The sequence below is a fragment of the Mesoplodon mirus genome, assembly GCF_964341445.2.
Source record: "Mesoplodon mirus genome assembly, chromosome: 5".
Lineage (NCBI taxonomy): Eukaryota > Metazoa > Chordata > Mammalia > Artiodactyla > Ziphiidae > Mesoplodon > Mesoplodon mirus.
The window spans coordinates 91,836,086-91,864,022 of record NC_138980.1 but is presented as its reverse complement, the minus strand read 5'-3'; the positions used below and the strand labels follow the sequence as shown (position 1 = coordinate 91,864,022).

General features: G+C 38.4%; 1 protein-coding gene across 1 annotated transcript in view; it reads left to right on the top strand.

The window, feature by feature from the left end:
• The window catches only part of EPB41L4A (erythrocyte membrane protein band 4.1 like 4A), a gene marked incomplete at its 5' end in the record, with an annotated part of 172,130 nt that overhangs the window by 135,910 nt on the left and 8,283 nt on the right, over positions 1-27,937 (top strand). The window contains 4 exons of the mRNA XM_082623302.1: positions 1,018-1,095; positions 11,896-12,015; positions 26,914-26,961; positions 27,552-27,620. Of these exons, the coding sequence (XP_082479428.1) occupies positions 1,018-1,095; positions 11,896-12,015; positions 26,914-26,961; positions 27,552-27,620 (315 nt within the window). The remainder of the gene's footprint in view (positions 1-1,017; positions 1,096-11,895; positions 12,016-26,913; positions 26,962-27,551; positions 27,621-27,937) is intronic.

Here is a 27,937-nt window from a genome sequence, read left to right as displayed (position 1 = left end):
TGAGGCAGGAGTGGGGAAAATGTTTTGTTTTATTAGTGGCTGCTTTAAGAGTATTGTAATTTTTTTTAAACTTTGAAATATCAGTTTTGGCTTCAACTGGTTCTCAGTCTTCCTTTCTTAACATCCTTAGGAGTTTTTCCTTTTTTCTTTTTTCTGCTCCTTTTGTCTTAGAGGAGCTGTCTCAGTTATCTCTTTATTTTTCTTTCTTTTTTTTTTTTTTTTTTTTTTTTGGCCGCCACCGTGCGGTGGCATGCAGGATCTTAGTCGCCTGACCAGGGATCAAACCCGTGCTCCCTGCAGTGGAAGCATGGAGTCTCGACCACTGGACCGCCAGGGAATTCCCTTGGTTATCCCTTGCTACATTAAAACCACCCAAAACTTGGTGGTTGAACATAACAACAACCGTATATATCTTGTGTGATTCTGTTGATTGAATAGTTTGTTAGCTAGTCTAGCTAGTCCCTGGCAGAATGGCTGGCAGCCTGGGACCTCCCTCTGTCTATGGTCTCTGCACCTGGCTAACTTAGGTGGCTGGAAGGAAGCAGAAGCTACCAGCCCTGTTTAGAGACTGTCCTAGAACTGGCAGAGTATCCCTTACACCTTCTTCTGTTGGTAAAAATCAGTCACAGGACCACCACAAATTCAAGGGGAGGGGAAATAAACTCTCCCTTTCTCCATGAAGGTAGGGGTTTGACAGGACTTTGTGTCCATATTTAGTCCACCCCAGGGGCTTTTAGCTTTTCCACGTCAGAGTTCTGTTGGAAGTATTTGTTTCTGTGGTCCCTTCAGGGAGCATGTGACATTTGCTTTAATCTGCTCTCATTTCTGTAAGCATTCAGATGCCTGGCTGAACTGAGAAATTCTGACTGGGAGAGGGCTACGACAGCTACTTATGTTTGGATTAGTAATTTTACTGCAAAATTAATTCTAAAGAACCAACGTGAACCTTTCTGAAATTTTTCATTTGTCATAAATGTGGGTTTTTTTTTTTTCCTTTTGCTCTTATTGTGTTTTCAGGTCGCGCTCACGCTGTAACACAAGCAGTGGTAGTGAATCAGAAACTTCTAATAGAGAACACCGGAAAAAGAGAAACAGGTAATATTGCAGGGTCGTGGTTAACGGGGACTCTGAAATCAGAGGCTACCACTGGTTATAGAAGCTGTGTGTCCTAAGAATTTCTATGCCTGATTTTTCTCATCTGTGTTTAAGAAGGAATCTGGCATGATTTTAAAGCACTGTTTTAGGAAACCTCAGCTCTTTGGACTGAGTTTCTTATCTTTATAATAAGATGATTAAACAATTTGACAGTGAGATTCCTTCTTGTTAATAAAAAAAATGATGACCTATATTTAGGTACAACACGTGGTGAATTTGTTTAAGGGTGGTAAGAAATTTTACCATTTGTAGAGCGATTTCTCCCTGAAGTGTCTTTTAACATGACATCACTATCCTTTGCCCAGCCAAAAAACGAGACACTCATAGTTGCATAGTTTCAGCCTTACGTATGTGTACATGCAAATTCCTGTTTATACTCATGCCAGGCGCACACAGTTAGATGGGTAAATGCAATTAGTTCATATCTTTAAGGCTTATTCTTAAGAGCTTGTTAATAACATGATTTGACATGTAATCAATGTCAGTGATGGCTTAATGCACTAATCAGTTCTTCCTGGTTCCGGAATACTTATTTGAAAACAAGTAATCATGTAATGAAAGAGCACCAGGTTGGTGAGGTGAGGGATTTGGTTACTGGTTATGCCAGTTTCCAACCCAGTGGTTCTCAAATGGGGACAGTTTTGTCTTTCCCTATGTTCCCTGAGGACATTTGGCAATGTTTTGGGATACTTTTGGATGTCACAATTGTGGGGCGGGGGTTGCTGCTGGCTAGGGAGGCCGCTAAACATCCTCCAATGCACAGGACAGCCCTCTACAACAAAGAAATATCTGGCCCCAAGAATGTCCGTAGGGCCACTGTTGGGAAACTGGTTCTCACCTGATGTGGAGTCTTGCTTGGTTGCTTTATTTTCCTGGGCCGTCTTTTTCTCCTCTGTAAAATGAGGAAGTAGGATAAGATAATCTCCAAGGTCCTTCTTTAGTGCTCAGAGCTCTTGTGCTGGTCATGCATTGAATTGGCCTCCCTCTCTAACTACAAAGCCTATGTAATAACAGCCCAGATAGCCTTGTAAGAGTGGGCCATTTTCTTAGGAAGCTTTCCATGTGGAGCCTTCTTAGGAGCTGGCATCACACTAGATAGAGGTGCGATCTCAGTGTGTAAGGACACCTTTCTCAAGGAAATGATTTCAGTTTCTTTATCTATAAAAAGCCAAGTGTGGCGGGTAGCTCTCCCTCAGGTACCCTCTTCCTGCTCTAAAATTCAGTATTTCTGCACAGACAACACAAAACAAAGCAAAACAAACAAACAAAACAGCCTCCCTCCCCCATTTGTACTTACTGATCAAGCCAGTATCTTAATAAATATATTTCTGTTTTGCTTGGTGTATTCTAAGTTGAGCTCATAGGTGCTCTATTCTCAACTTCTCAGAAGGTAACCTATTTAAAAACAGTGCCTTTTCAGGCCAAAAGTGCTCACGGTGACATTTGCTATTAAAATGAAACACTATTTAAAGGTTGCCAACAAGTTCCTAAATAGCTCATTACTGATCTAGGGGCACTGGCTTCAATATTCCTTCTAGATGTTTTCTCCCTCTACCCCAATTTCTCCTCCCACCCCAATTTCATGAACAATTTTTTAGACTGGCTTTCTTTGTACTATATTTTAGAATGATGGTGGTTCTGAATGTTTAAATGCAAATGTACTTTGTAAGGCTATTAATGAGAAATTGCTTTCAAAACACACTGACAAAAAGGTTTTCAAAATCATTTCTTTTACCTGCAGAGATATTGCCCTAGGGTTATACAAGTTGCCTGTGTCTGTAGAAGATGAGGTCTGGACTCTAGTTCTCAGGGGCATAGCAAAAAGTGGGCAGAGGAAGAAACATGCCTTGCAGTTCCAATATCCACTCCTGAAAATCCTGGTGTAGGTACAGTGTGCAGAGAAACATGGTACAACACATTACACTGCCCCTGGGTGCCACGTACCCATTAGGCAATGCTGCCGCTAACCCCTCCATCCCATTATTAACCTTTAAAATTTTGCCAGAACCCAGTCATTCCACCTCGGGATACAAGGGTCTGAGTATTTTTACTGCGGCGCTGCTGATGGTCCCATTACAGACACAGTATGTCTTGTGTCTGTAATGAAGGGTTGTCAAATGATGTCTTGACTTTCTACTTTGGGGGAGAGAATGAATCTCTTCAACCTCAGTTGTCTTTTCTTATTTTGGTCGGGAACGTGACCCAGCCAAGCTCTCACCAGCATCTTTTGTGCTTTTATTAAAGGACTCTGGTAACCCTAGAATGGGGCAAAGTGAATCTTGAACATGCTGATGTTCTACTTCCTGCCAGCAAGGTCTCTAAATTCAGCCCTGGATGCTTCCTCCCTTTGGAAACCAGAGCCTGCACCGACACACCCCGCTTTCCTGTCTCCTCAGGGGAACTGTAGCCTGAGGCAGAGGGACAAAGACTGTGCACATTTGCTTTTCAGGCACTGTTTTGAAGCCCATGATGTGTCCAGTGGAACTCTGGACGGAGTTCCAGAGAGACTTTCTGGAGACTGTGTGTGGTCTTCGGGATGCTCTTTCCTATGCTACTCTTTCTTGCTGTTTTTTTGTTTTTGTTTTTGTTTGTTTGTTTGTTTAACATAAGGAAGGTCTCTCCTATTAGGTTTGAGACAATTCTGTGTAAATACTGTTTTTTCACAGTGTCTACCCATTGGATTTTAAGCTGCCTTGCTGTTCCCATGGATGACAATTTCAATATCTCAGATTTTGTGTTGGGAGAAACACAAGTTAACAAGACAATGTTCACAGGTCAACTTTATCCAAAGCAGTAGTTGTGGCTTTTAACAACCATGAAAAAACAATCAGAATCCACATCGACTCTGGAAGGCTAGTATCAGAAACAAGGATTGTTGTTTAGATTCAGTTTTAGAAAAATATAGCTGTAGATAAGCACCCCCTCTGTCAGTTTTGGGTCTAGAGCAAATGAGGCCAGATGGGTGAGGGCTGTGCAGTAACTTCAGGGTTTCATTCCACAGAAGTTTCCGACAACACCAGAGGCTTCAAGCCTCCTTTGTTTAGGGAATTGTTTATGTCTTTCTTAATCCTCTTTCACTTCAGTTGTTGTTTCCTTACTGTTTTCATAATCTGCATGGGTACCTACAGTTCTCTAGATTTTAAGATTTGAGAAAATAGGGGCTTCCCTGGTGGTGCAGTGGTTGAGAGTCCGCCTGCCGATGCAGGGGAAACGGGTTCGTGCCCCGGTCTGGGAAGATCCCACATGCCCCGGAGCGGCTGGGCCCGTGAGCCATGGCCGCTGGGCCTGTGCGTCCGGAGCCTGTGCTCCGCAGCGGGAGAGGCCACAACAGTGAGAGGCCCACATACCGCAAAAAAAAAAAAAAAAAAAAGATTTGAGAAAATAGATTTTTCCTCCCTTTGTATAGTACCTGGAAGTTGGAGCACAGTTTCTTGTGATAACATCTCAGATGACAGAAAGTCCTTATTTTCCCCTCAGTGTCTCTACTTACACCCTCATCTTCATTTCTCTTCTCTTGCCTCCCTTTTTACTATATCACATTATTTTTCCTCACCCAGTTCCCCCCTTTTTTTTCTTTTCTTAGCTTCTTTCTCACTCTTTCTTTCCTGTCTTCTCTGACTTCTGTCTCTGTTTAGGAGCCAGTGATGTGTCAAAAAACTCCCAAGGGTGTGGGTCAGGGTTTTGGTTCTGCCATGTCCTGCTGTTTGACCTTGGGCAGCTCACTTAACAAATTTAACCTTAGCTTTCTCATCCCTAAAATGGAGTGCATACTACCTGATCTGCTGTCTTGAATGAGTTACCGCAAAGACCAAGTGAAATCTGAGAGGTGACAGCACTTTGGCGGAGGGAGCCGGACAGTTTAATGTCTAATTTTGGAGTCACCTTCTCTTTCTTTGGCTGTCCCCACCTCTCCTACACCCTCTTTCCAACCTTTTCCACTTTTCTTTTAACCTTGTCTTCCATTTCCCCATCTACCCCAACTTTACACATTTGTATTTTCAGACCAGGCATTCTTACCCTCTGATTGATGGGTAGGTTTTAGGGGTCTCATATCCCCAAGAAATTGTATGTAACGTTCTTTGTGTTTCTAAGTATACAATTTTCTGGTGATAGTCTGTAGATTTAATCAGATTCTTAAGGGGGTGTCTGACCTCCAAAAAGTTATGAAGTGGTCATTATGATCTAAATAGTGATAGATAGATTGATATTGGGAAATGGAATTGGTAGGATTCAATTCACTGGTAGGATTGAAAACTAAAAGGCTGCAAATTTCTTTTTAGATTACTTTTTGTGATACCGATTTGTGAAAAAATCGGTTGAATTAAATTCATCAAATTGGAAACCTACCAAGGACAAGGCAGCATGAAGTTAATGTGAATATTAGATTGCATTATGTTTTACTAGTTAGAATTTTGAATCTTGTACCTAAGATCAGAAGGGTCAGTCAGCTGGTCTTTATGGGTTTGAGCCCCTGGGCCATGCTCAGGACTTGCCCACAGTGTATGTTGAAGGAGGACCTAAGAGGTAGACCTATCAGAGTGAAGCCTTTCATAAACCAGCTTGCCCTGAAAATACCTTGAGCTTAATAAAATATCCTTCACGTTCAAAGAAACCGGTCTGCAAAATATCCTTTGTACTGTTGATGAAAATCAGCACTCCTTTGGGCATTCACTGGGGAGGGTCTGTGGATTACTCAGTCATTAGCTTTGATGTGTTGCTAGGCTTTTAGGATTTGAAGTGGGAGATTTGGAGGAGGTGGGCAGTGAGGCAGAGAACGAGTCTGGTGTTTTTTGCATAAGCATAAAAGCGGAAGTAACTCTGGATCCTGGTGAGGATTAAAGGGGTAAGAGAAATGAGAGAAGCTGGGGGTAAAAGCTGGACTAGAATAAACTGGCAGCAGGGGACCATTTGGGCCTTTCCCAAATTTCATTCTGGGATGTTTGCATCATAATCACACGAGTTATGTACCTGAGGTGATGTGTGTGCACATGTGTGTGCGCGTGTGGGTGAAATAGAGCTCGGAACAAAGAACGAGGGACGGTGTGTTATGAATTTTGAAGATGCTTTGAAGATCTCTGTGCCTAGGAGCTGGTTCCTTTACCCTCTGAGTTTTAATTTTCACACACGCAAAGTGGGATAATACCTGCCCCGCCTACCTCACGGGGTTTATAAAGATCTGAGATAATGGATGCACTTTGAAAAGCACAAAGGACCCTGCCTGGGCAGGTACTATTCCATTGATGAGAATGTTCAACGCTGCTCAGTGTTATCTGAAGTCCTGTTGGATCTGCAGAGTAGGGCCCAGCTCCCTTTAACAATAAAGAAGTCAGTATTTCTAACATGAATTTGTTCTGCCACAAACGTTGTTAAGAGTTTCCTCCTGCTTTTTAGACGTCTTTTAGAATCTGTATCTGAATAATGGATTAAGATGGTTTGAAGTATTTTAAATGTGTTCCACAGGTCTTTTATATTATTTTTCTGAAAAAAGAAAGAAACCATCCTCTGTGGCACTGCAGCTAACAGGGACAATACATTTGAGCCGGGGAGATATAGATCATGGCTTTGGCAGGGTTTTGTTGTTGTTAGAGTGATAACACAAAGCAAAGCATTCTTGTCCCTCTGCCCTAGGGAAAAAAATGTGGTTTTGATGATGGCAAACTTAAACCAGGGACGTTTCTTCCACATGGCCTGAAAACAGGTAACTGTTTCCTTGCAAGCATTCCCTCCTGCCTGGTCCCTGTCCCTGATTGAAGTGTCGGGGCTGGCTGCAAGCCAGGTAAAAATTGCGGGTAGGGAGAGGGCAGTTCGTGCAGAGCCGATGGAAATGATGTTCACCATGGTACAAATGGCAGAGGGTTCTGATTTCCACTTTAATAAGTTGTATTAAGATTTAGACATTTGATGTGGATTATTTAGGGATTCCAGAGCATAATCCAAGTTGACAGAGATGACTGTGGAAGTGCGGAGCTGCAGCAAATGAGGAATGCTGTCAGATGACTAAAAGCAGAGCAGGTTGAATGATCATGAAAACAGAAGGAGAGTTTGGGGAGGGAGATGGCACCAAATGCAGCCCATTTTAGCAGGGAGAGCATAAGGAGTAAGTGGAAGAGATAGAAGCACCTTTAAGAGCAAATAAGAATAATTTATTGATGGTGTGGGGAGGTGGGAAAAGCAAATGAATTTTTTGCTTGCTGGTCTTCAGGGAGTATGTTGACAGATGCCTGGAACCAACATAAATTTCCCAAGGGAAGGAAAATTACTGAAGAAAAAAAGAAGACTGGTTTATAGCATGTGATCCAAAAATGAGAGCTGTGGATGAGAAACACAGTCAGCTGGGAACTGCAGATTTAATATTAGCGATGGAGTGGTTGTATGAAGCAATTGTCTGGGAAGTTGTGCTATTGCTGAAGAGTGGAGAGTTTTTTTTTTTTACCATGTCTGACTGGCTTATAAATAAAGCACGAATAGAGAACCATAATTTTACAGCTGGAAAGGATCTTTACAATAATTCAGTAGATGAAGAAACAGACCTACCAAAGAAGGTTAAGCGTTTTGTCCAGGGTCTCTGAGTCAGATAATGACAGAGCTGGAACGAGGCTGAACTCAGGAGCGATCGGTATTGCTCTTATCGCCTGGAAGCGTCATTATACACTTGCTCTGTAAGATTTCTCAAGTTCAGTATTACACATGGTCTTTATCTCAGTGAATGAGAAATGAATTAAGAACTGGTATAAAGGAAGGTCCTATTAAGAACAAAACTGCCCGGGTAAAGGTAGAGGATGAAGTAGAACCCACAGGGATTTGTATAGGAATTCATTTGGTACTGTGAAGAATTTTGCAGAAGAGGCAGAACTATAATTGGGAAGATAGGAAAGAAGAGACTAGGAACAGTCATTATCTTCATTATTGTTATCAAATGATTATATGATGTTTTGTCTTCCAAACCTTTTGCAAACTTTAATTAAGTGTCAAATGCAGTTAAAATCTAAATTGCACGGATAGCCTGAAAAATTAGAGTGTTGAAGTTTGGTGAGACATGGAGGAAATGTATCAGAATTCCCTTATTCTGAAACATTATTGGAGAATGCTCTATTCTAGAGCGACGCTCTCCCTCCTACCTTGATTAAAAAGCCAAAACCTTCTTACGGTAAGGCTTCTTAGCCCAGTTGCTAACTCTCCTTGGTTGTACATGAGGAAATAGACAAAATGTGATGCATGTAGAGTTATTGCCTTAATGGATACAGGAAAGAAACAGCATTTTTTGAGGTTCAACTTTAAATATAACATTTGACAATGAATACATCCCCAGTGAAAATGTCAACGGACTCCTTTCCCTCCTTAAGACTTTCATGACTGTCATATAAGACATTTTGACTTTTTAAAAGGTACTATATTGATATGATGCTTACAGTGTTTTTATTCTTCATAATGTAAATCCCCACATTAAAATTAAAATGTAGCAGGAAAGGAGCAAAAACCAACACTTTGTGTGTGCTACACCTAAGGAGAAATGAGACTTATAAGGTAGAATCATGATAAGATATGTCTTTTACATTTAAAGATTTCTTTAGTTACTCATGCATAAACAAAACAGTTAACTCCTGCCTCATCAGGACTCAGTGTTACAATATTCTTGCTTTGGGGCTAGGATTTTTCCTTTCCATGTAGCATCTGTATTTTCTGGAGCAGTTCAGTGATGGAAGAAATGACACTTTCATTCTTGTAATGAGGTACCATTAACCAGAGGCCTTTTGTAAGGGTGTAATTTCAAACTTCATTACAGACTAAGGCAGCCACACCACCCGTTACTCAGGAGAATGTGCTTCTGTTGTGACTCTCCAATGAGCCTTACATTTTTAATGTACCTTGTTAGAATATTTATGAAAGAGTATCCCCAGTAGAGGGCAACTGTCTTTGGAACATGTAGGTCCCAAGGATATTAACTGACATGGTTTCACTGCCCTCACTTTCGACTTTTTGATTAGGAAAATAAAAGTTAAAGGTGCATGCCATCGTCTGAAATTCTTTCTGATTTAGTTCTTGTTACTAGTAAGGTACAAGAAATATGTGTGCTCTTGTCTCAGGAGTTTTAATTTTTGTTATCAGAGTAAAGCCTCAATATGAAAGTAGCCAGCTAAATTCCACAATAGAAGAATGAGCATATACTGCTCGTGCTTCCTTTGAACTGTCTAAGGAATGTTTCTCTAGGAAAAGTATGTTTGCCTCAGTCAGGTTTCACCCTTGCTGGTAGGCTTGACCTCTCAAAAATATTTAAGGATGCTGATTTACTGATTTAAAAAAAATTAGTGAAATTTTGTCCTGTCCATGAACTGTGCAGCGATTTAGCTCAGAATGGAAGCTGTAGTCTAAAAGACTCCAGGCTTAGGAGTTGCCAGGACCTGGTGTTATGTCTACCCCGGGCAATGCAAGGTGTGGGTGGGTTCCTGTGGGAGGGAAGACAGCTCCTTGCCAGCCTGACGCCTTCCCACTGTCTCTTCCTAACTTTGGATCCCTCAGTCCTGGGAGGGTCCAGGACAGTTCCACCCCAGTAGGTCTGGTGGGTCACTCCCTGGCTGTCACATGATACGTGGAATGGCTCGGAAGTCTAGGTTCTGGCTATGAAAATACGTATACATACATGTGTGTGTGTATGCACACATGGAATTTTCAAGCGAGAGTGTTTGCTTCAAAGAGTGATTAATTATGACCTCGTCGTATACCTTCTCATATTTTTCTTCAGATGTTTCTAATATTCAGATTCATATGTTCAGTTTTCATTTCCTCTGCACATGTCATTAGAAGAGGGAACTATGTTCTTGAATTTGTGAAAAATACCATGACTGTATCCTGTCAATATTCAAATAATAGCCTATTAGGAATGAAAGCTTTAGTGAGGAAATATATACAGTTCAAAGACTTGAAATGTGTTACAGATAATTTTTTTATTTAACACAATTCCTCTGTAATCTAGAGAGATTTAAATAGCTTCTTCCTCATAAGCTGCTTTTTTTTTTTAAACTGGAATTGGCTTTCCATTGTCTCTGTTTAAGTATAAGTAAGATGAATATATGTCACTCGTCTACTGGTTTGCATTATAAGCAAATCCAGATATCCACCCCACAGTCTGTACTAAGTGCTGTAACAGGGCAGCGGAAAGACATCTGTTCAGTGAGAGAAATGACTCCAGACTTGCCTATTCTTTTCATTTCTGTTTCGAAGCAGTTATGCTCATGCAGTCACAGTACTGGGATGATTACCGTGCAATTCCATGCTGCTCTCCCACGCCCCGGGAGCAGCAGTGTGAAAGAAACACCCTGGAGCAGCTTCCTCAAGAACGTACATAAATTCAAAGTTAAAGATTCAAATAACAGGTGTTTGATTTTTGCAAGAAATACTCATGGCTTCACAGCATCATTGCAGTGCATTCCAGACATTATTTACACATTAATTAAGCACTTGCTTTAATTAAGTACTTGGTTCCCTCTCTCCCCTGTTAACACCTCACCCTTGTTTTTAGAAAGACTTGATGTATCAAAAGTCTGAAACTTCTGCAGGCTGTGTGGTCCATGGATGGGTTTTGCCAGGTCCGTACAGTATTTCACATTCATAATTGGTTACCATTACTTAAAAAACAGAAGAGTTCATTTTTTTAAAAATCCAGATTTGTGGATTATCTTTTAAAAACTGAGAGGATTAAGTAACATTGTCCCGTGCTCTTACATGGCAAGTGCCTGTGCCCCCCAGTACTCCCTCCCCCCAGTTTCCCTTTCCCTCATTTTACATTCCCTGCAGGGCCCCTGGCCACTCTGAGTGCTCAGCCCTCATTCCCTCTTAAACATGCGAGCAGCATAACCAGAATGTTCTGTGCCTACTCAGTTGCTGAGGCATTATGCCACCATATTTAACTTTTTTTATTTGTAGCTTCGTGTCTTAAAAAAATGGAAATTGTATCTGGCACTTGTGCATGAAAACTTGGACAATTTGTGAATTTTTAAGAGCATTTCAAAGGAAAACTATTCATTGCTGTTTTACTTAGTATAAAATGATTTTGTTTCATGATTTAAGATTGTGTAGCAGACACCATTGTTTCTTTAGTCGAAACCTAAATATGTTTTATTTTTTAATTAATTTATTTATTTTTGGCTGTGTTGGGTCTTCGTTGCTGCACGCGGGCTTTCTCTAGTTGTGGCGAGCGGGGGCTACTCTTCATTGCTGTGCGTGGGCTTCTCATTTTGATGGCTTCTCTTGTTGTGGAGCACGGGCTCTAGGCGCGCGGGCTTCAGTAGTTGTGGCACGTGTGCTCGGTAGTTGTGGCTTGCGGGCTCTAGCGCAGGCTCAGTAGCTGTGGCACACGGGCTTAGTTGCTCCGCGGCATGTGGGATCTTCCTGGACCAGGGCTCGAACCCGTGTCCCCTGCATTGGCAGGAGGATTCTTAACCACTGTGCCACCAGGGAAGCCCCTAAATATGTTTTAAATGAGTTTTGTTTTTGACACATGTCTTTTTACTTGGAAATTTTAAGCCGGGGATGAAGTCTGAAAATAACCAATATATGTTTACATATTTATGTATAAATATTATATACTTATCTATTTATGGATATATTAATACGGTTAATACATTCCTAGCTTTGAGTGATTATGGTAATATTGTGAAATAACTTTTAAAAACATGTTTAGGATGAACTGATAAAGCACCACATATGTGGATGTTAATTTTAGATGAATGGTCTTTCTTTCAGAATACGGCAGGAGAATGATATGGTTGATTCGGCGCCTCAGTGGGAAGCTGTACTAAGGAGACAAAAGGAAAAAAACCAGGCAGACCCCAACAACAGACGATCCAGACACAGATCTCGTTCGTATGTGCTCTTTCTTTATGCCTTGATTCAAAAACTCCGAGCTGTCGATAGCATGCAGAGTCTAGGGCACATTGGGCTGTCTCTCTGAGGTCTTCTTAAGTGATTTAGTTCAACCATGATTATCCCACTGTTTATTTATTGTCATATATACCTTCTTACATTTGTTATGCTCATCAGCTATATCTGAAGCAGTAGAAGTTGGAGCACAGCCAAAGCAAAATGTCATAAAAAACAAGGCTATCAAAATCATATTTTGTTTTGTTTTTAAACAAAGGTATATATTCAACTGAATAAGTAGGAATAGTCTCCTTTGTTCTGGAGCCTGGCAGTTGGTGAAATACCTGCTGCTTATCTCAATTTGAGTCTGCAGAATCCTCTTAAGTCTTGTTCCAGATTAAACCAGATGTGAATAACTTCCCATCAAATCACCATTTGTGAGCAGTAGTCAGTGAGTGATTCATTACACCCCAGTGTTGAGATTGGCCTGCTCCTTCTGTTGCTAGGCAGTGCCATGTGTGAGCATAATTACCCCATGATGATGAGGTTGCCAGTTCCCCAAATTAATTTTCTTTTGCACTGATAAAGTTTATACTTAAACAGAAATGTTTGCATCATCCAGATTTAGACTCTCCACACCCACCTCTCGTCCCAAAGCATACCTTTTGTTTTTGGGGGGTTTTTTTGATGTGCAAGAAGTAGATTTACTAATACAGTATGCACAAACGGTCAGGCAAGGGGGCTCTGCCCTGAGAACTAAGTGGGAAAGCAGCTTTGGTTAGGGAGATTCATACTCCATAGTCAGAGTGTGGACCACCTTAGAAGGTGAGAGGCCCTGGGAGATACACCTTCCATAGACAGAATGTGGTCCAACTCAAAAGGTGAGAGTGGCCCCAAAGCATACCTTTTTAAGTGAGCTGGACCTAACCACCTATCCCTTTATGATCCTGGGTGGTTAGATGTCTGATGTTGCCTACTTGTGGAAGGAGGGATGATGTCTTAGCAGGGCGGTGGGAGGATGCCTGGGAGTGGATGGGAGACAGTCTCTAGAGGTAGGTGGGGAGCTCTGAGGAGCCGGGCAGAAGGGTGCCAGCTCAGTTTAACAGAGGCCAGGAGCAGGCTCCAGAGGGAACACCCCATAACCCTAGGGGACTCTGCTCAGTCTTAGGGGCTTGATTTCGAATGTGAAGTTAACCCATAATATGTGTGTGTTTTTATCAGTGGTACATCATAACGAATGATGTCTGTTTCTTCTCTAATAGAAAATTTGCAGGTAGTCACTAAGCACTGTACACCCTATAGATTTATTCTTTACTCCATTTGTTTTTGTCTGGACTAACTAAAATGTTCAATTTAAAGCAGAAGTTAATAAAAGTTTCCTTTGTCTTGCATACCACCTCTCCCTAATTCCATTAAAAAAAGAGAGGTTTAGAACAGGAAGAATCAAGCCCTAATTGTGGACAGTTTAACCAAAAGGCACAGAACCCCAAGATAGGATCCCAGCATGGTCCTGGGCATATCTTTTGTAACTATGCTTTTACCATTCCATGTGGAATCTTTCTCTATGAGGGACTTATTATACACAAGTTTTGGTAACTTGGTATTAAATCTTAAAAACAGCATTCAGTTTTTCTAATTATTTCTAAAGCACTCTAAATTCAACTAAATAAATTTCATTTATTAAATAAAGGGAAAAGTAAAATGAAATTAGGAAAAATCCTATATACAAACTTTGAAGAAGCCAAAATACATTTCTGGGGACAATAGTAAATAGTGAATAATCATTTATAGATAAAATTGATAAAGAGAATAATCCAAAGTTGTTGAGTATTACAGTTACTATAATTCAGTTACATTATGGGGCAAATATTGTAGATGAGACTATGGATTTAATCATTTTTAATTGAGTGATCTGAGATTCATTTAACACCCTAAGGAATAAACTTTTTTACAATTGAGGTAATTTGAGGTGAAATTTACATCTAGTGAAATTGCTCTCACCTTATGGGTAGAAGTCTATAAATTTTGACAAGTGTATACATATCGTATCCATCATGCCAATCAAGATACAGAATTTAAAAAGTTCCCTCCTACTCCTTCTGTTCAGTCCCCATCCCCCATAGACAGCCACTGTTCTGATTTCTATCACCATAGATTAGTTTTTTTCTCTTACTGAATGTCACATAAATGTAATTATACAATATGCTCTCTTAAAATGTGGCTTAGTCCATTGTATGATTATACCACAGTTTGTTTATCCATTCTCCTCTTGATGGATGTTTGGATTGTTTGCAGATTTTGCTGTTTTGTGAAAAAGCTCAAGATACTCCACACAAGTGTACCTGTGGAGTATGTTATCTTTTGCCTTGGGGTAAATACCTGAGTGGAATTGCTCGGTTAGAGGATATGTCTAACCACATTTAATTTTATAAGAAGCTACTCAAATGATTTCCAGAGAGGCTGTATCATTTTATACTCCTACTAGCAATGTATGAGATTCAGTTCCGCTGTATTCTTGCCAATATTTGGTTTTGTCTGTCTTGTTAATTTTAGCTCGTCTAGTTGGCTTGAAGTAGTACCCTGCTGTTGACTGACAAAGTTAACCACATTTTCCTGTGCTTATTGGTTATCCATATATGTTCATTTGAAAAGTGTCTGTTCAAGTTTTGACCATTTTTAATTGTTGTTTTCTCTTATCTATTTGTAGGGCTTTTTATATGTTCTGGATATAAGTTCTTTTTCAGATATGTGTATTGTGAATATACATATCTGAAAAAGAATTCTCGGCTGTGGTTTGTTTTTTCATGTTCTTAACGTTGTCTTTTGGTGAGCAGACATTAAATTTTGATGAAGACCAGTATATCTTTTTTTTTTCATTTATAGTTAAGGCTTTTTTTGCATCTTAAGGAATGTTTGCCTACCCCAAGGTCACAAAGATATTCTCATATCTTCTTGTAGCAACTATATAGACTTTGCTTTTATATTTAGATCTGTGATCCATTTAGAGTTAATTGTTCATTGTATGAGGTAGAGGTAGATATTGAGAAGTTTTTTTTGTTCCAGGTGTTTTTCCAGTACGTTTGTTGAAAAGACTGTCTTCATTGAAATGCCTTGGAGCCTTTGTTGAAAATCAATGCACTGCTTAGATGTGGGCTAATTTTGTTTCATTGATCTGTTGTTTGTCTAGTCTTAAGCCACCATGTTGTCTCAGTTACTGTAGCTTTACAGTAAGATTTGAATCATGCAGTGTAAATTGTCCAACTTTGTCCTTCTTTTTGTCAAGGTTGTTTTAGCTATTTTAGATCCTTTGCAGTTCTATGTAAATTTTTGAATCAGCTTGTTAGTTTTTGCACACAAAAAAGAAAAAAACCTGTAGACTTTAGATTAGCATTATGTTGAGTATCTATCGATCAATTTTGAGAAAATTAGTGTCCTACTCATCCATGTATTTAAGTTTTTAACTTCTTTCAGCAATGTTTCTAGGTTTCCAGTATAGTTATTGCATTTATTTTGTTAAGTTTAATCCTAAATATTTAATATTTTCAATGGTATTGAACTACATTTTGTAAAATATTATTTTCAAATTGTTTGTTAATATATAGAAACACAAATTATTTTTTTAATATTGATATTTTATCTTGCCATCCTGTAACCTTGTTAAATTGACTTATTAGCTTTGGAAGCCTTAAAAAAATTTTTTTTTCTTAGGATTTTCTACCTTTGCAATCATTTTGTCTGTGAACAGAGACAGCTTTCCTTTATGACTAATCTTTTGCCTTTTACTTCTATTTCTTTCCTAAATGTACCCACTAGATTTTCCAGAATATTGTTGAATTACAATGTTGAGTCGAAGTGTTAAGAAAGCAGACATGCTTGGCTTGTTCTCTTTCTTGGGGAGAAAGCATTCAATATGTCACATTAAATATGATGCTAGCTATAAGATTGAAGAAGACCCCTTCTATTCCTAGTTTAAGAGTTTTTTTTTTTTATCATGAATGAGTTTTGAATTTTGTTATTAGCTTTTTCTGCATCTGAGATGATTGTATATGGGTTTTCTTTATTCTATCAGTGGAGGAATTACATTGATTCAGTTTTGAATGATACATCCTTGCATTCCTGGGATAAGACCTTAGTGATTCTGATCTATTATCCTTTCCGTATATTGCTGGATTCTATTTGATATTATTTTGTTAATATTTTTTTCCTATGTTCATGAGAAATTCTGGTTTATAATTTTCTTGTAGTATCTTTGTCAGGTTTTTTTTTTAAAGAAAAAAAACATGGTTATGCCGGTCATATAAAATAGTTTAGGAAGTTTTCCTTTTTTTCTCTATTTTCTGAGAGTTAATGTAAAATTAGCAGTACTCCTTCCATAAATATTTGATATAATTTACCTGGGAAACCAACAGTGCCACAGATTTGCTTTGTGAAAAGTTTTAAATACAAACTGAGGAGTTCCCTGGTGGTCCAGTGGTTAGGACTCTGGGCTTCCACTGCACGAGGCACGTGTTCAATCCCTGGTTGGGGAACTGAGATTCTGCATGCCACTGTGTGCAGTGCGGCCAAAAATAAAATAAAATAACAAATAAACTAGTATCTCTTAAAAATAAATGAATAAATAAATTACAAACTGAAATTCTTTAGCAGATACTGGGCTGTTCAGATTGTGTCTACTTGTTATGTGTAGGTTTAAGTAGTAGGTGTTTTTAAAAGAATTTGTTCATTTTATCTAAGCTGTCGAATCTTTTAATAAAAAAATTTGTTTGTAATAATTCTTTAGTATCCTTTGAACATCTGTTGTGATATTACCTTCTTCATTCCTGATGTTGCTAAGTTGTGTCTTGTATTTTTCTCCTTAATTGTGTTTTCTAGACTTTCAGAGAACTAACTTCGGGTTTAGTTGATTTTCTTTATCTGTTATCTATTTCATTGATTTCTACTCTTTATTCCTTCCTTCTATTTATTTTGTCTTTTATTTGCTCTTTTTTTCGTCTTCTTAAGGTGACACTGATTTTAAACCTTTCTTCTTTTTTAATATAAGTATAAAGTTCTAAATTTCCCCTAAGTCTTGCTTTAACTATATTTCATATATTTTGATGTGTTTTTGTTTTCATTATCATGCAGTTCAAAATTTTAAATTTCACCCGTGATTTCTTTGACCTTGGTTTTTTTTAGTAGTGTGTTATTTAATTTCCAAGTATTGGAGATTTTTCTACATATCTCATTACTATTGATTTCTAATTTACTTATGTTTTGGTTAAAAAAATCTGTAAGATTTCAGTCATTTCAAATTTGTTGAGATCTGTCTTAAGAGCTAGCATATAGTCTTTAACGATGAATGAGCTGGTGGACTTGAAAAGAATCATTCTCAGTTGTTGGGTGTAGTTTACAAATGTCAAGTAGATCTAGTTTGCTGATAGTGTTGTTCAGATGGTCTATGTCTTTACTGATTTCTTTGTTTACCTTTCAATCCGTCATTGAGAGAGAGATGTTAAAATTTCCAATAATGATTATGGATTTGTCTGTTTTACCCTTTAGTTCTGTCAGTTTTTGCTTCAAGTTATTTTGAAGCTCTGGTATTAGGTACACACATATTTGTGAATTTTTTGGGGGGGGTCTTCCTGATAAATTGACCTTTTTATCATTATGAAATGTCCTCTTTATTCTGGAAATACTCTTTTCTCTATGTCCATTATACCCACACACTCGTGTGTGTGTGTGTGTGTATGTGTATTTACATAACCATTACACCTTTTTCATGCTCACTTTTTGCATGGTATATATGTTTTAATACTTTACTTTAGACCTAAGTATATCTTTATGTTTAAAGCTCATCTCTTGATCTCTTGTAGACAGCAGTATTTGGTCTTTTTTTTTAATCTAGTCTAACCATCTGTAAATTGAATGTTTAGGATACTTATGGGTCACGTAATTATTAATATTTTGGGATTTAAGTCTGCCATCTTACTCTTTCTTCCTGTTTACTGAATCTATTTTTTGTTAGTTTGTTCCTCCTTTCCTATTGTATTTTGTGTTAACTGAATATTTTTTGGTGTTCTATTTTACTTTTTATATTGACATCTTACCTATACTACTTTTTATTATTTTTTTATTTAGTGGTTTCTTTATGACTTACAGTATGGTTCCTAATTTATCACAGTCTGTTTAGGATTAATATCATAAAATTTTATTAAAATTTAGAAATCTTAGAAAAATATAGTTCCAATTATCCCCTCTTCGTTCTTGTGCTATTGTCCTGTATTTGATTTTTGCATGTTAGTAGCCCCACATTTCAATGTTACCATCTTTGCTTCAACAGTACATTGTTTTTAAAAGAAATCAGGAAAAGAGGAAAAAAATTTTATAGTTAATGTGGTAGGCAGAAAATGTCCCCTAGATATGTTGATGTCTTGATCTCCATAACTTGTGAATATTTTATGTTAGATGGCAAAGGGGAATTAAGGTTGCAGATGGAATTAAGATTGTTAATCAGTTGACCTTCTGCCAAGGAGATTATCCTGAATTATCCAAGTGGACCCAAGTAACAAGAGTTCTTAAAAGTGGAAAAAGGGACAGAAGAGGCAGTCAGAGTAATTCAGTTTGAGAACAGCTTAACCTGTTGTTGCTGGATTTGAAGATGGAGGAAGGAAGGGGTCATCAACCAAGAATGTGGGCAGCCTCTGAAAGCTGGAAGAGGCAAGGAAATGGATGTTCTCCTAAAGCCCCCTGGAAGGAGTACAGCCCTGTCAACATCTTGATTTTAGTCCAGGGAGACCAGTGTCAGATATGACCTACAGAATTGTAAGATAATACATTTGTATTGTTTTAAGCCACTAAATTTATGGCAATTTGTTACAGTGGCAATAGAAAATGAATACAGTTACCCAGTTTACTGTTACCTGTCTGTTCTGTTCCTTTCTCTAGATCCAATGTTCCATTTTCCTTCCTTTAGCATTTTTTGTAATACAGGTCTGTAGTTGATAAATTGTCTGTTTTATTTTATATGAAAATGTTTTTATTCTACTCTTATTTGTAACAGATACTTTCACTATCTATCAAATTTGGGGTTGATGGTTTTTCCTTTCACACCTTAAAGAGATTGTCTGTTGTCTTCTGATCTCTGTCATTTGTGGTAAGTTAGCCTTCATTCTGTAAACACTGTATGGAATTTGTCTTTTTTTTCACTAGCTACTTTTATGACTTTTTTTCTTTATCTTTAGCTTTTTAGCTCTTTGATTATGGTGTTGCTAAGTGTGGTTTTCTTTATACAGTTGAACCTTGAACAACACAGGGGTTAGGGGCACCAGCCTGCCCATGCCCTCGAAAATTCATGTATAACTTATAGTCGGTCCTTGGTATACATAGTTCCCCTTTATCCACAATTCCACATCCACGGATTCAACCACCTTTGGACTGTATAGGTACTGTAGTATTTACTATTGAAAAAAATCCGTATATAAGTGGACCCGAGCAGTTCGAACCTGTGTTGTTCAAGTGTCAACTGTATCTATCATCTTCTTCTGTAATTTGGTATTTTTCACCAAATTGGGGAAATTTTTGGCCATTATTTTTCACATTCTTTTTTCTGACTCATTCTCTTTTTCCTTCTGGGCATCCAGTTGTATGTATGTTAGACCATTTGATATTGTCCCACAAGCAACTGAGGTTCTGTTCATGTTTCCAATTTTTCTCCCTTTTTTCAATCATGGTAATTTCTAGTACCCTGTTTTCAACTTCATCAACCCTTCCTCCTACCCTCATAGTCCAGTCTGCTATTAAACTCATTCAGTGAACTTTGTACTTCCCTGTTTTAGAATTTCACTTTTGTTATTTTTATACTTTCCATTTCTCTGCTGAGATTTCTCATCTATTCATTGATTATATTCCTATTTTCCTTTAAGTTGTTGTATATATTTATACAAGATGTTTTAGGGGGGATTCCCTGGCATTCCAGTGGTTAAGGCTCTGAGCTCTCACTGCCGAGGGCCTGGGTTTGTTCCCTGGTCAGGGAACTAAAATCCCACAAGCCTCACAGTGCCCCCACTCCCCTCCCCCAAAAAAGATGTTTTAAAGCCCTTGGTAAATTCCCATATCTGGGTCTTTCAAAATCTATTTCTATTGACTACTTACATTTTTTTTTCTTTCCTAGATTTTGACTATATTTTTCTGCCTCTCTGCATGTATAATAATTTTTTATTGCATGCTGGAAAGTTTAGAGGATATGTTGTAGGAGGTCTGGATTATGTTGTCTTCCTTTAAAGAGTATCACATTTTGTTCTGGAAGGCAACTGAATTACCGTTGGATCCTCTTGATCTTATTTTCATGCTTCGACAGGGTGGGACATTTTAGTTTTTGTCCTTAGCCTAGGGTATGTTCTTTACTTTAGTCTTGGTCCTTATTCTTAAGGCCTGGCCTTTCTGGAGTCTTAGTTGAATGCACAGAGTGCTCAGCATGGCTTCTCCACTGTGACTGCAACAGAGCCTTCTCTGCTTCCACTTCACACAGCTCTCAGCCTTGCAGTGGCTGTTTTCTGTTAGGCTTCAGAGTGCCACCCAGCTTATGTATAGATTAAATGTAGTTAACGTTCTCAGCCAACCTCTTAAGGAAAACCCTATGCAGACTTCTGGAGTCCCACTTTTTTCTTTTATCCTGCACTGTAAATTTTAGCCTCAAATTTTGATTTCTACCTCCTCAGCCCTGTGAATCTGTTGCTTCTTGAGTTTCACCTCCCTGTACCACATTGGGAAAGTGCCTCCAGGCAGAAAACTTGAGCAAATTGGTGGGGGGTGGAGGGGGGGCGGTTAACCTTGTGTTTCCCTTCTCTCAAAGATCACAGGCTTATGGTATCTGTTGCCCAATGTCTGACAAACAGTTGCTTTGTAAATTTTGTTTTATTTTATAGTTTTTGAGGATGGGAAGGGAGGGTTTGTCTGATACCAGTTACTCCATTGGACCAGAAGTGGAAGTTCAAGAATATTCTTTTGAGGTAGAGTAATATCTTTGAATTGGGTATTGCTTCTATCGGATCAACTGAAATCAGAAAAGAGCCTAATGATACTTTGAATTTAAAATCTTATTTAAACTTTCTTTTAAATCTTACCTTCATGATAAAAATATCAGATCAGACAGAGGGTTATTTCAGAACAATGCAATTGTATGAGAGAACCCCATTAAGAGTTTGATGTGTACCTTTCTGAAATTTAGTTTTAAAGCAAACCATAAAAAGACTTAGTAAATGTTTGTGGGATGATGTTGTAACTGAACTTGATTGTTTTAACTATACAGCTGATATGGCCAAAGTACAGTTAACAAAAAAATCTGTTTGAAGAGTAGTTCATTCAGAAGTTGCTCTGGCTGCAGAGTAAAAAGCAGATGAGAAAGACAAGGAAGCAGGAAGAGCAATTTAAAAATATTTTGGTGGTCCAGGTGCAAGGTGGTGGTGGAATTGAAGAGAAGTGGATTAACACACATTTTGGAAGGAGAGCCAACAGGTTCATAGTGTGAGAGATACCATGGATGAATTTTGAGTTGATGGATTAAGTGGATAGACATGCCTTTTTACCCACTCCATCCATGAGATGGAGTGAGGTGGTCTGGGGATGTGTGGGAAGTGACAAGATTTCTGTTCCATTAGGTTTGAAAAACCAAGTGGGTGATCAAATGGAAATGTCAGGTAGGCAACTGGATAAAAGTGTTCAAATTCTACAAGATGATGGATTACTTTATTTAGGACAAACTGGGCTCTGCCTTGTATTTGAGCTATGACATTAAAACCCCGAGGTTTGTTGACAATTAAGAAAATATCTGCTGGGTGCTATTGTCAGACCAGACCTCTGTCTGCCTTCTGCGTCTCCGAGCATTAGCTTATTACCTAATCTCCACAAACTTCTAGTGTCGTGTCTACGACACAGATGATACCATCCTCATGAGATTTTGCTGAACATTATTAAGTCAGATCACATGTGTCAAGTGACAGCGTAAATACTTAATTGCAGTTACTGTAATTAGTAAGTTCTCCAGGTCTCAGTTTATCTGTATAAACAAGGTACTTGATTTTTTTCCCCTTGAAATGAGGAAGAGCTGAGAAGTGAAGAGAGTCGGGTGGGGCCCAACTCACATGAAAATTAGAATTTGAGAATTTAGGAATCACTACAGCTTTTTTTTTTTTTTTAAGTTAAAACATGGTTAGAGCACCATCTGAAGAAAGTAATTAAAATTGTTCTTCAGATATATTTATGAGTATATGTAGCATTTCAGATATATAGTAAACCACATATCTCTCAGTTACTTCCATATTCTTGAATTCCTACTACAGTGTCTGTAAATTGCCCATGTAGAGGTATCCACTGAGGATGAATGTTATGATACATCATTCATACATGATTCACTCATTGTTTTTTAAATCTCCAATGATAAACTAGAAACTTGTGTTTATTATTAAATGCCAGAGACATACAGTAGTATAAAATACAAAATCTTCTCTCCTAAAACACATTAAACTGAAATATGATTGGATATCATCTAGAAAAATGTGAGAAGTACGGTTGTATCCAGTTTATTTTTCAGCTGCATTGCCATAACATTAACGTTTGCTTATCATTAGGAAACTTAGATGAAACTTCTTTTCTACATGGATGAATTTTTACTCACTGGGATATTTGGAGGAGGCATCAAAGCTGAAACAGTTAAGTTCTCATAGGTTCAACCTGTGTGTGCGTGAAGGCTCAGGCTCCCCCTGGTGGCAATAGTGTCTTGCTACTTCTATTGAAAAATACTACTGTGGAAGATGAGGTTGTCAGGGTAGAATGATGTTCCCAGTTAAACCCAAAACAGAAGTCTGGGCCTTAGAAAAAGATTTAGCGTGAAGTCCCTGGAAGTGACTCCTGAGTGATCTTCAGCAGCTAGGTTTCTGGGCTCTGTGGCTTTCTAATCTTTAATTCTGAGAGGGGGAGAGGGAAGGAGGGGAAGATTAAGACATCTCCTAATCATATCTATTCTGACCACTCAGGAATATGATGAGGAATTACTGAGATATATGTTAAGTGCTTTGAATTCTTTAAATAAAGATGTTTTGTAAACTTAGTTTTCTTAGTAACACATTTTCAGCTCTAAATTTCCTTCTATGGCAGTGGTCAGTATAAGATCACAAAAATAATAAGTCAAATGCTGTCATACTTATTATTTTATTTTCAGTAAAATATAATACACAAAATATAGTATATTATCTACTATACTATAATATATGGCATATATTATATGCTGTACTATATAATATATGGCATATATATATACTATAATATATGCCATATATTATAGTATTTTCTAGGTAATATAATTAGAGTATTTGGAGGATGCAGAAGACAACTATAAGGAAGAAGAAGAATTATTTCTAAATGATGTCTCATCAAAGAAATTTCTCTGAAAGGTGAATATTGAGTTATTGGTATAAGGTGTGTATGAGGGATACTTGTATATTTTATATATACATTGTACCTATGGACAACTCATGGTTCTGTTTCCTTAGGAATTTATTTGGAGAATTCAAGTAAAACACCTACATAATTAAGTCATTTAATTAAGAAAAATGGCTGTTAAAACTCCACAGCTTTCTGAATCCACAAAATGATGTTGAGCTGTACCTAATGAAATCATCCTAAATTATTGATGAAATTTGTGCAGATGTCAGCATAAAAATGATATAGTTCTCATTAGCATGTAGCCTGTGTTTACATTTATTAAATCACAGGTAGTCTAGCAGTTGGAGATTAGCATTTGTTTTTTTTTTTTTTTTTAGCCTTGGGACTTTTCCTTGTCTTAACGCTGTTTGAAACTGCTAGCATTTAAGTACTCAGTTTAGTTAAATATATGACTATTATGTTGCTGTAGAATTTAAACATATAGACTGAATTTTTTAAGACCAATATTTATGGCTAGAAGGACCGATATTCTTTTAAGGTGACATTTCTGCTAATTTTTCTGAGATGGGAATGAAAGGCATTTCTTGTGGAATTGCAGCATTAATAACTTTAAAAAAAATTGATGTATAGTTGATTTACAATGTTGTGTTAGTTTCAGGTGTACAGCAAAGTGATTCAGTTGTACATATGCTTTTTCAGATTCTTTTCCCTTATAGGTTATTACAAGATGTTGAATATAGTTTCCTGTGCTGTACAGTAGGTCCTTGTTGTTTATCTTTTTTACATATAGTAGTATGTATATGTTAATCTCAAACTCTTAATTTATCCCTCCCCCCTGTAGTAGCTTTTTAAAACATGAAAATACCTTTTTTTTTCTTTTCTGATAATTAACGTAAGAAATTCTCTTGGCTAAAAGAAAAAAATCAGACAAGATAGGAAAGTGTAAATAAGAAAATAAAAAATTACTTGCAATTCCAACACTCAGAAATATCTATTATCAGTTTTTTGTATGTTGCTCATATTCATCATCTTTCACCACCACTAGGCCTGGTGTGGTGGCCTTGGGGGGCGTGTCCTCCTTGCCCCTCATTGCTTTTTCTCATTCTCCTCCCCTCCTCCCTCAAAGCACTTAGCTTTGAGTCTCATGCCATCAGATTATTCCTTCATTCTTTTAAGATTTAGTTCCTGCCTCAGTGTCATTCTCTCCAACACTATTCAATAGCCACATAATGGATCTTTACAATAACTTTGCCTCTTTGTTCCTTCACGAAACCTTAGCTGTTTTACTTCCTCATCATACCTTTGACCAGTGGTTTCAAATCTGGGGCAGTTTTCCCCCCAGGGGACATTTGGCAATGTCCAGAGTCATTTTTGGTTGTCCCACTTGGAAGGTGTTACTGTGTCTAGGGGTCAAGGCTGTGGGTGCTACTAATCATCCTACACAGGACAGCCCCCGGCAACTAAGAATTATCTGACCCAAAATGTCAGTAGTGCTGAGGTTGAGACACCCTGCTTTAACTTGAAGATAGCCTCATTACTGCACCTTCCTGAAATAAGAATGATCCCCAGCAGAGTAGCTTCCTAACCTAGATATTATATAATACTATGGATCATTGGGTGACTTCCTGTGAGAATCAGATGCTGATGTATAATTACAATGGAACCATCTCTCTCTGGGAACAGAATAATAGCTTACTGCTTTTAATTATTAGCACCTTCTCTGGCAGTATCATTGAATGCGTTAACGTATTGTCTAGTGAATCAGACCAGCCAAATGTAGGAAAGGCAGATCCCATATAGGAAATACTTCCAAAGAAGCATTTAAGTTTTTTTAAGCATACAATTTTATTCTTTATAACAAACTCTACCTTTAACAATACCAGATTTTCTATGTCTGAGACCAAGGCTTCATCTCCTCCCCTTTATCTTCTTTTTTTAAAAATATTTTTTAAATTAATTAATTTATATTTGGCTGTGTTGGGTGTTCGCTGCTGCACGCGGCTTTCTCTGGTTGCGGCAAGCGGGGGCTACTCTTTGTTGCGGTGCACGGGCTTCTCACTGCGGTGGCTTCTCTCGTTGCGGAGCACGGGCTCTCAGTGCACAGGCTTCAGTAGTTGTGGCGTGCGGGCTTCAGTGGTTCTGGCTCACGGGCTCTAGAGCATAGGCTCAGTAGTTGTGGCGCACGGGCTTAGTTGCTCTGTGGCATGTGGGATCTTCCTGGACCGGGGCTCGAACCTGTGTCCCCTGCATTGGCAGGTGGATTCTTAACCACTGCGCCACCAGGGAAGTCCTCCTTCCCCTTATCTTCTGTGTTTGACTCCTTTTGAGTTGATTAAAAGGTCTTTACAGACAGATTTTTTTTTCTCCACAAAGGAAAAACCACTTAGTCAATTCAATTGCTAGAAAGTAGTTTATTGTATTCTGTGGGCTCAGAAAGCCCTACCAGAATGCCTCAGCAATGCCCTTATTAAATACTGAGAAAAATGAAAGCAATGATAATATCATACGCTGAAAGTAATAATGAGCCCAGAAATGCTGATACAGATTATGAATGTAAAATTCCACAGGACAGAATATCAGTGGCTTTGCTTAGCTCCAGGCATTTTAATTGTTAGGGTTTGGGTCGTCTCTTTGGGCCTTTATTAGACCTTGGTTCTCCTGAAAGGACTGACGAAAGCTTATTTTCTCACTAGGAAAAAAAAATCATTCTGTGGCAACAATTGCTGTGATCATAGATTTCCAGTGCTCATTGCTATTATGGGGAGTGTGAACACCTGAATGCTGGCTTTGAATTTCTCATTCTAGGAAATTAAAAGTAGTGGTACAGTTTCCATTCAAGTAGTTCTTGGAGCAGAAGAGATCTGTGGGCTCTGTATATAGGATGGAGAAGGGCACGTGGGGGGTGGCAGCACAGGCCACAGATAGGTTCCAGCTTTGTGGGCCCACGCCGTGGCCCGGAAATGCAACGTCAGATGCAACAAGAAAGGACAGTGGGTCAGTGGCGCACAGTCTGTCAATCTGGCTGTCCCACCATTTTCTTTGCCCTTGCGGGGCTGCTTCCTCTAATCACAGATCACGTTGGGACTCGTTCGTATTAATAGAATCAGGATGAATTCTTTTGCCTTTTCTTAGAGGTAATTATCAGGACCAGAAACAGAAGCCTCAAATCATTCTTCATTGTAAAACCACCACTGGAGGGTGTGTAGATTTGCCCCTGTAGTTCTAAGCTCTTTCATTAAATGAAGCCCTGGTTATGGCTGATTTTTCTTTTTTAGTGGGCTAGCAGATAAATTGTCTGGTATCTTTGCACTAACCATCCCACATTAGCCCTCCCTGTCCAGTCTTTCCTTGTCTGGTGTCAGCTGGCAAATAAGAACTTCACAGTCTGGAAATTGTTAATGTTGTGGCTCTTCTAAAGTTAGAGATTAGATTGTTAGATGAAGCATGTTTGCAGAGATGAGTGTTGTTTTTTTCTATTTATAGGAGAAGTCCCGATATTCAAGCAAAAGAAGAGTTATGGAAGCATATTCAGTGAGTACTGTTTTTAAAACCCATGTGGTTTGAAGGCATTTACAAGGAAAACCACTGACCCCAAGAGGCAGCCTCGGGCTGAAGCCTGTCAGGTGGCCTTCACTGCCATCATTCTGTGGAGCCTGGCACTCAGTGGTGGTGCCTTACCACACCAGCAGACCTCTGCAGGCAGCCCTGACATCTCCTCTCCTGAGGCCAGTTAGCCTCGCCTGTAAATGAGCCTCAGACAGGCCAATATTGTATAAATAAATATCAAGGAAAAGAAATTTGTCAGAAAAAAAGACACCTGCTACTGGGGAGAGAAGCAGATCTTTTGTAGGGAAATGGGGGTGGCTGGACAGTCATCTACATTCCGGGTATAGAAAAACTGCAAGAAGGTACAAGAGCTACAGAAAAGGTTTTCCTCCCATTTTTTCCTGAAATACATCCTAGTTTTAAAATCTTCATTCCTGGCTTATATCTCTATTAGTTTTATTAACACCGTGTTTTGCAACAAGATTAGAAAGGGGGAAACTCACCTGCCAATTGTGGAAGGTGTTAGTATTTATATCAGTATCAAAACTTTAATTCTCATGCTCATTCCCTTCTAGAAAGGAACTTGTGGATCCATCTGGACTGTCAGAAGAACAATTAAAAGAGATTCCATACACTAAAATAGAGTATGTCTTTGAAAATCTTTTTTAAAAAGTTTTATTAATATTTGTAAATGAGTAATCCATTCTTACTCTTCAGTGGTGTTCCATTCAGTGGTTCGTCTTTACATTTTAACTAAAATTAAAAATAACTATAGAGGAAGAAGTAGAAAAGAGGGTATTAAAGCTAATTATTCATTCTGTACTGCAATCACTCTCTCTATTAACTGCCTGTTTGTAGGTGGTCCACTTATACTGGGCTTTTTTACACTAAATAAGTACTACAGTACTATAGGATCCTGGTTGGCTGAATCCATGGAGGGATTCAGTCATGGAGGGCAGAC